Here is a 9,795-nt window from a genome sequence, read left to right as displayed (position 1 = left end):
TCATATCTATATCTCCTGCACAAAACAGGAAAAGCTAAATGGTTTTAGTGAGACTTCTGGGAAAACAGGAGTCGTTTTTTTTTAGTTTCCGTCGTTTATTCAGATATCTTATCAAAGATATAGAAGTTGCGGTAAGATCAGACAATTACATCTAAATAGTTTGGCCACAGGAAATATAAAGTTTGTAATGGAAAAAATAGGGTGAAAGTATCGAATGTCCTAAATGTGATCTCATATAAAGGGTATTTTCTGTTTGTTTTAAGATTTAAAGTTGCTTGATCTTTCCATTGCCCTCCTCATGAAAAGATCGGCCTAATTACTTTAATTAATTTCTAAAGTGAAAGCTATTCAATAGGCAACACTGCATGAGAGTCTCCGAAAGCACTCCTGGATGAGCTGCAAGAAAAGCAGTTAAACTCAATTGAGAAAATGGATTTTATACTTGACACTGCTCTACCCGTAAGCTTTTAAAATAATCTTATTTTGCTCAGTAGCTATAATGTATAAAGAATTTTCTGTACAACTTCTTACAATGCTATGAGGCAAATGATTGGTGTCAATAGGCAACCCTAGTTTAGCCTGCTGTAAGAATTTGGAGGGTCAATAGGCTATTATTTTTTGGGCTTCTGCCTTGCTGTTTACATTCCAGGTAAAATTTCGATTTTTTTTATTCCTGGTCTTTATCTTGAATTTCATTTGCCAGCAATTGGAAGAAAATTTTAAACTCATTTGAATTTAATTTAGCCCACATTAGAATACATATAAAACCAAAAGGCCTACACCTCCCAAGCAGAAATGAATCAGAAACATTACCAGGAATTGGTTCCCTAATTAATGGCAAGCCAGATGAGAATTCAAACAAGCTAACACCTTGTATATGCCTCTTTATGCTAAACTCTAATACAATTCAGTCTATGAACCTACACCAGCCACAGAAAGCAAAAATCATCAATGAATTTGCAAATCTACCTACCCAATCACATGCTTGTTCAAGCAAAAAAGGATCTTGCTTTACTCATAGCAAAGCTAAACATTGACACACAGTCACATGAAAACTAAAGCAACAGAGCAGGACATCTCATTACTTTAGTGGAATGTAAGATCACTTTCAGCAAATAAGTTAAATGAACTAATATCTTTTATGAATAATAATTCCATTGATATTGCTTGCCTTCAGGAAACCCATTTGACAAAAAACAACAAATAAATTCTCCAGGATATACTATCCTGAGAAAGGATAGGTCTTGAGAGAGAAAAGGAGGTGGTGTAGCTTTAATAATAAATTATCAATATAAAAATTTCTGGCATTAACTTTCTAGAATTTCTGAATGATGTTGAGACAATTGGTATCAATTTTTGGCTGAATAATTACCTTAATTACCTTAATTTGCACTTCGGAGCAAATTAAGATCTGTAGATCTGTTGAATGCTCCTGAGTTGAGTCGGTGATGTCTCATAGCAGGTATGAGCAGGACGGAATGTCCCACTCATACTTCCAGTCTTTCGTGGCCCACTCTTTATCCAGTGCCTTCTTGAATGCTTCGGGGGTGGGGGCTGAGACAGTTGCTTCACACCATTCATTCCAGGGGTTGACAACTCTGTTGGTGAAGAAACTTTTTCTGGCCCTGGTTCTGACTGACTGCTTGAACAGCTTCTTTGAGTGTCCTCTGGTGCACTGTGGGGGGCCTGGGTGGATGGGCAGGATCTTGGCATATGATGAGTTCAGCAATTTGCGGGTCATCATCATATCGCTACGGTTGCGCCTGTACACGAGGGTAGGGAGGTTGAGAGCCCGTAAACGATCTTGATAAGGTTTGTCTCCAAGGTTTGTGATGGCCTTGGTTGCTCTCCTCTGGACTCCCTCAATTAGCCTGACATCTCCTTTGTATGTTGGGAAGGCAGCGCACATGCCAAAATCCAAAACGGGTCTGACTAGTGCCTTGTAAAGTTTCAGGAAAACTAGTGGGGATCTGCTGGTAACTGTTCTTTTGATCAGACCTAAGTTTGTGTTGGCCTGGGACACGCTCTTGATGGTGTTGGCATGGAACTTGAGAAGGCTGTCAACGATGACCCCAAGGTTGCGTTCCTCTGTGCTGGTCTTGATGGGTGGATCGGAGTTGGAGGCATGTTCATGCATATGGTATTGGGCACATGGGTTTGAGGATCCAAAGTGTAGCATGCTGCACTTGCTTATATTGAACGATAAGAGCCATTTGTCTGCCCACAGCTGGATTTTCTGGACGTCTGTTTGCAGGGATTTTACATTCACTGCTCCAAATAGCTTTGAGTCGTCAGCATAGAGAGACAATTTGTTTTCCACCTCGCTGAATATATCATTGATGTAGATGTTGAACAGTGTAGGACCAAGAACAGTTCCCTGCGGTACTCCACTGATGACATCACAGGGCTCGGAAAAGACCTTTTCACCTCCAGCACCAAATAGCCTGACTCTCTGGGTTCGTCCTGACAGGAAGTCCATAAGCCAATTAACCAGGTTGGGGTGTAACTGGGCAGCAGTAAGCTTTTCTCTTAGCCTTTTGTGTGGGACTTTATCAAAGGCCTTAGCAAAGTCTAGTAAAACTAGGTCCACTGGCAATCCTTTGTCAAGCAAATCTGTAATGATGTCATATGTTTCCAGTAAATTTGTTTCAACTGACTTTCCTGGTTGAAACCCATGCTGATTAGGGGATAGGATATTGTTGACTTTCAGATGTTCCAGTATTGTATCATTGACCACTCTTTCAAGGATTTTTGCGACTACTGATGTGAGACTTATAGGTCTGTAGTTTTCTGCTTTAAGTCTGCTGCCTTTTTTGAATATTGGGGTCACAAAAGTAGTTTTCCAATCAGATGGGACAGATTTGGCATTAATAGACTTTTGGAATAGGTCAGACAGTGGTCCTGAGATGATGGTTGCCAGTTCCTTCAGCAGTCTTGGGTGTAAGTGATCTGGTCCAGCCGATTTATTCGTGTCAAGATTTTGAAGCCGTTTGAGGATGTTGGAGGGGTCGATGTTGACTTGCTCCATTGTTGTGGGGGCTTCATAGCCCGGGCAGTTTGGCAGGGGGCCTTCCGGTTCACAGGTGAAAACTGAAGCAAAGTGCCTATTTAGTTCGTTTGCTACATCAGTTATGTTGGTTACGGTAGTGCTACAGGGTTTCACCAGTCTGGAGATAGTTTGACGGGAGTGGTTCTTGCTAGAGACATAATTCCAGAATTTTTTAGGATTTGTCTTACTTTCTTTGGCAAGATTGGACTCCAGATTTTCGTAGAGTTTTCTGGTGAGGTTTCTCAGCTTGTTTCGTGCCTTGGTGAATTTTGTGTGTTGCTGCAGGTCTCCTGACTGCCTGAACTTTTTCCATGACCTCTTTTTCCTGTTTATTTCTCTTTTGATGTCTTTTGTCATGTAGGGGAGGGATCTAGGTTTTGGTTTGAAACTGGTCTTTGTGTGGGCATCCTGAGCTTTCAGTAAAACACCCTTGAATTTGGTCCATTGTTCGTCAACTGTGCCACTTAGTACATTCGGCCAGTCTGTAGTGGATAATTCATTTCGAATAGCAATGTAGTCGACAAACACTTTTTTGACTAGCTTGTTCTTAAGTACCTTCACTTTCAGCATGAGCTCTATAGTTAGGTGATCGCTTTTACCAAGGGGTGGTGAGTAATCAATACTTTGAACTAAGCTTTTGTCATTCAAGATAACCAGGTCAAGTATTGTTGGGCGCTGAAACAATCTGTATCTAGTTGGTTGGTCAACTATCTGGTGTAGGGACAATTCACTGAGGCAATTTAGGAAAGGCTGTTGCTTTCCTAAATATTACATAATAAGCTTTCATAACTCTAATGGCCAAACTACAGATGCTATGGATTTCTTTAGTTATATGAGTAATTCTAATATGCTAAGAAACATAATTATTTGTTGATATTTTAAAGCCAACAGCCTTTTGTGGGGGAATAAGCCAGCAAATAAAGCTGGTAAGCTTATTGAAACTTTGATTTCAAATAATACTGAATTAGCAGTTGCTACCCCTCCAAATCTAAATGCATAATTTAACCCCAAAAATAGCAAATTTTCCACAATTGACCTGCAAATTGTGTCAAAAAATATTTTGAATAAAGTTTATAGAAAGAAAATTTTTAACCTTTGCATTGACAACTTTGCCACAGTTTCTTCATTAAATGAACTAGCTAAAATTATGCTACATACCCCCAAATATATTAACATTAAAGCAATTAGACTTTGTTCAAAAATAAACTTAATGACAAAATTATAAGTCTCACCCCCAAGCCAACACCCAGGAATACAATCCTCAAACACACTCATATAGTATGGTGGACAAGTGAGTGCCAAAAAAGTTGGGGAACAAAAAAGGCAGCTAGGAGAACATCCCTAAAAAATGTCTGCTGCTACACATTTATGGAAATTACTAGCAGAGGCTCATCTCAAGAGGACTATATTAAATGCTAAATATAACCACTGGAATAATGGTGCAAATAGTCTTTCCAGAGAAACACATGAGCAAATTATACATACACACATAAGCCACATCTATGGGAAAAAAAAAACATCTTCCAGCTTCCTCCAGTATGAGCTGATATATAATAATAGTCATTATGATATTGATAATGAAAACTCAAAGTTATTTGCAACTCTTTTCTCAAACAAGTTAACATCAAATAATAACAGCATCACCACCCCAATCTCAATAAATCCAATATACCAGCCCTTCCCAGGATCAGAGTATATAACCTTTCCATTCTCAATTCATGAACTGAATAATGTGATACAACATATTAGGGCCAAGGCTACTAGTAGCTATGATAACATATACCCTACATAAATAAAGAATTTCACCCCTTCTTATAAACAGGAACTCCTAAATTGCTATAATCATGCAGAGGCTACATCCACATTCCCCAATATCTGGAAATGTTCATTGCTCCTACCAATATTAAAGAAAAATAAACCCAAATATGAACCTGGGTCTTATGGGCCTATAATGATTACTCCTGTGGTAGGAAAAGTAATGGAGAAAATGATTTACCATTGACTCCTTTGGTTTTTTGAGAAGAATAATGCAATACTTCATACTCAAACCGGTTTCTGAAAACACTACTCCTCAACAGATGCTTTTATATTGTTAACAAATGCAATAAATGAATGCTTTTCTAAAAAAATGCCCTATATGCTGCATTCATAGACTTTGAAGGGGCACATGACAATGTGTACTACTAGATCCTTTTACCTAAACTTCCAAGTCTCAGATTACCCCCTCCCCCAAGCTAGTATCCTTTATAAAATCTTTCATAAAAAATCCAAGTTTCATTGTTTGTGTTGGTTCATCCTCCTCACCCAAAACTAAAATAAGCAAAGGTCTTCTACAGGGTGTAGTCCTGAGCTGTCTCTTCTTCCTATTTTTCTGGGATATGAACCTCCCACACACCTATTTAAAATATGTTGATGATCTTGTATTATGGACAACTGGAAACACCTTTGAGGTTGCACATTCAAAGTGGCAAAAGTCATTTTCCAATTTGAAATTTTTTCTAAAAATTCTGAATTACTCATTGTTAATTACTCATTGAATTACTCATTAATCAATGTTAATGTATACTAACTCTAAATGGAATAATTATTTCAGAGGACAATCAAATTAATTACTTAGGTCTCATGCTTGACCAAGAACTTAATTTCCACCTTCACATTACAAATGCAATAAAAAAATGCTATAGAAAAAAAAGAATAATAAAAAGACTAGTATCCACATCCTGGGGTTGTAATGAGAAAACTTCTCAACAATTTTATAAATCATGTATAATACCTCATATTGACTATGGGCTCATTGTTTATGGTGCTTGTATAAAGACATTCATGCCAAAAATCAAAACAACACAAAATGGTATATTGCATCTCATATTTGATCTTAAGAAACCCACAAGCACTAAGTTTCTGCTTACTGAGAGTAGATTATCAACAATAAATGAAAGACAGAGATTTCTTTTGATAAAGTATGTGACAAAAATTGAAGCTTATAGCTCACTTACCCTGTATAACTGGTTAAGAAATCTACCCATGTATAGAGGCATTATAATTTGATATGCCAAGACCCAGAAGAAATTATCAGTGCTAGTAAATTCTATTGCACTTACATTCTCTTGTCCCCATGGAGTTCATGGGGGTTCAACTTACCCCCTTTGTTTTCATCCAGCAAAAATTTGCTGAACTTATTACAGTTACAAAACCATTTTAAAATTTTTGTTGATGGGTCAAAAATGGATGAAAAGGTGGCAAGTGGAGCTTTTTTCCCACCCCTGAATAATTTAATGGGTGAGGGAATGTATTATTATGTGTCTATAATGTCTGCAGAGTTAAATGCCATAATCATGGCATTAGAGTACCTTATGAATAGTCAACCTTTGATTTCTAATTTACAAAATATTATAGATTATTCTGACTCTTTGTCAAGCCTGGAGCTGCTGTCTTCAGCTTTTGAGTATAAGGTGGATTTGGACACATTTCATTGTCCTAGCTTTATTCATAATCTTGCTTCAAGAGACATAAAAATTACCTTCAATATGATCCAGGCCACTCAGATATAACTTATAACCATCAGGCAGATGAGATTTTAGAGAATGCTTTAAATATTGACCACTCAAGTGGGAGACCAATCCCCATTAGAGAGATATGCTGCTGGTGATTATCAGAGGTGTTTTTAAACAAGAATAATCCAATTTTATTGCCCTTCCCCAATAATCACCTTTGTAAAATTTATCCTAGGATTTGGTCTGGTTCAAATGAGCTAAGTTTTCAGGTGTTTTTATATCAGTTCCCTAATTCAAGTGGCTCAGTTCCCTCTTTCCCTCTTTGCAGGTATTGTAATTTAAAATGAAGCAATTGACTTCTGCCTATTTGAATGTAATATGCTGACGTCTGCACAGTATATCCTGCAATGTAAACTGTTACAGTGCTTACACCACAAAATCTCACTATCATCTAAGAGTCTATCTGATTATACCTGCACATAGAGCTCAGAACTTAATGTTTATCTTCTGATGTTTCAACTCCTAGAATCAAAAGATTTACTGAAAGAAATCTGAGTTAATTCAAGATAAATAAGAAGCAACCAGTTCAGTAAATGAGCTTATTGAATATGGTGGCTCTGGGGTTAGACATAAGTTACTGAAGATTATGAAAAAGATTTTTGAAAAAGGGGAAGTAAATAAAAACCCTAATTAAACCACTATAAAAGAAAGGTGATCAGAGTGAGTGTATTAATTATTGAGACATTAGCCTAGTCTTAGTAGGTAGCAAATTACTCAGTAATATGACACGTTTTAGACTGTGAGAAGTTGTAGACAAAATGATAAGAGAAGAACAGTGGAGTCTTAGAAAGGGTAGAGAATGTGTTGACCAAATTTTCACTCTGAGGTTAATAATTGAGAAGGTCCTGAGTTATTGAAGACCTCAGTTTTATAGATTTTGAGTAAGTGTTTGATTCTGTTGATAGAGCTTTAGCAAAGGTCTTATCCTTGTATGGTATACCAGACAAGTATATTAAAGTGATTAGTGTGATGTACAAGAGTAACACTGCTGCAGTTAAGGTAGGAAATGAGGTTAGCAGCTGGTTTTGTATTAAATCAGGAGTTATTTAGGGTTTTGTTCTATCAACCTTTATGTGGATGATTTTGTGAGACTTTGTCTTTTGCAGCAGAGGAAAGGCAATGGGAGAACACAGAAACAAGTGGAAAAACAAACTTCCTGGACTAGGGTTATTCTGATGATTTAAGTATCCTAGATAAAAGTGTCAGCAAAATGAATGAACTTTAGATGTTTTGCAAGTGCAGGGTGGTAAAATGGTTTGAAAATTAATTTTAAGAAGACTAAGTCACTAAGGGTAGGAATAAGTGGAGATGAAAAGGTGTTGTTGGGTAACAAAAATATTGGTCAGGTGGACAGCTTAACTTACCTTGGTGGATGATAGATTCATCCACCATGATTCCAGTGATCCTTCCAGTGATGATTTATGTAAAAAGATTATCAACTTTATTCACGTTTATGACCCTCTGCAGCCTTTTTCCATATTGATACTGGTTAATTAGTCCATGTTGTCTGTTGTTAGTTTGATTTTTTTTCTTTGCTATTTATTGCTTTTGTTTTTGTTTATTTATATTACTCCATACTTTGTGTCTTTTACACTTTTACGGGTAATAAAGTTCATTCATTCATTCATTGTGGAAGATTGTCCTTTTGGCCAACCATCAAGGACTAAATGGAAAGCAGTTTGCTCACGGTTGGGGTGGCATGATGTCATAAAGAAAAATTTAAGGGAAATGGGAACTTCCTGGGAGGGTGTAAAGAGGTTTTAATTGATAGGCATGGAGGGAGAGAGTGCATTGCTGTTTTGGTCATTGGCAGCTTTGTGGTGTGGTGAGTTGTTAGTAGTAGCAGTAGTAACTCTGTCAATTTCCAAGTGGGCAAAATACACAACCTCTAGAATTGTCATCAATATGAGGATACTAATTTTAGTAATGAGGGTAGTAATTTTCATCCAAGAATCCTTTTTTTTAACTAAACACTATAATAAAGAAAGACTAATACCACTTGATCCTCCATTCAACAACATTTTAAAACCTAATATTTGCTGTACTCACAATTTCATTTCCCTTCCTAGTAACGCCTGTATGCCAGGCTCTATTTAATGACAACAGATTTTTCACACAAACATGATCATTTTGCCAAGGGTTTTATTCCTTGTGAGACCTATTCATAAAATCAAAATTCCTATGCATTTTTTAGGCTTTGGCAGGTAGGTCCTATCTATATGCTGGCATGTTGCTTGGTACCTTGAAAAATTAAAAACTGAATTTGAATTTACATTACTTATATATTATAAGTATTTAATGATGTCAGGGTAAATATTTAGTGGTTTGATGGTCCATGAAGAAACACTCTAAAATTCTGGAAACTACATTAAAACACTCTGAAATATTTACTTATATCTGTCCTACAAGTACATTGTTCTACTTTAGAAATAAATCTCTTAATCTTTGATGACATAGCTTTACCCAAGGTAATTTTGGCATAGAGATTATGTAATACCTGTTATATTGACATTCAGATACATAGCTCTCACATCACCAATCTAAAAGCACATCAACATTAATTTGCAGAGGTAATAGATAGCCTTTTATATTAGTACATGACATCATTGTAATTCAATCATTTATCTCTTCTTTTTTGCTCTTTTGATCCATAATTTACAAGTGTGACTTCATTCACCATAAAAAACATCATGAACTGCAAGGAATCATGCCTTTACATACAGTATGTTTCACACGTACCAAATAAATGTGTATTCGTTACTCTGGTTTAAAAATAATTGCACTTCACAGAAGCACCAAAAAAAGCAAATATATTTTATTACTCCAATGGAGTTTCTAACACTGTGGATGGAAGAATTTTTTGACATAGGAAAATTTAGAGCATTGTCAAAACATGGGCAACACATTCTTTCTTACCTTTTGAACCTTTTTTTATATCATTGTTTCTTTTATCATTTTTTAATACCTCTTTTTTTATCATTCCACAATGTTCTGGAATGATCAGAACCTCTTCCACACATGTCACAATCAAGTCACAGAAATGTAATGATAGATCTTTTTGCCCATGCTAAGGGGGAGGGGTCAACCCCACATGCCCTTGAATCTATACCTGCTTCTATCAAAGACATAACTTAAAGATTCACATATGGCCACTGACCTGGGAGGCATGCTAACTTTACCGCCTTTTGGGTT

At 36.6% G+C, this 9,795-nt stretch overlaps 1 protein-coding gene across 1 annotated transcript in view; it reads left to right on the top strand.

Annotated features, from left to right (window-relative positions):
• Nucleotides 1–359: 359 nt before the first annotated feature.
• LOC136036479 (protein PAT1 homolog 1-like) overlaps nt 360–9,795 on the top strand; it is a gene marked incomplete in the record, with an annotated part of 59,396 nt that continues 49,960 nt past the window's right edge. Inside the window, 1 exon segment of the mRNA XM_065718739.1 lies at nt 360–459. Within this exon segment, the coding sequence (XP_065574811.1) occupies nt 430–459 (30 nt within the window).

Source organism: Artemia franciscana, chromosome 15 (assembly GCF_032884065.1).
Source record: "Artemia franciscana chromosome 15, ASM3288406v1, whole genome shotgun sequence".
Lineage (NCBI taxonomy): Eukaryota > Metazoa > Arthropoda > Branchiopoda > Anostraca > Artemiidae > Artemia > Artemia franciscana.
Note: the sequence above shows the minus strand (reverse complement) of the source record. Positions and strands in the feature narration are given on the sequence as shown.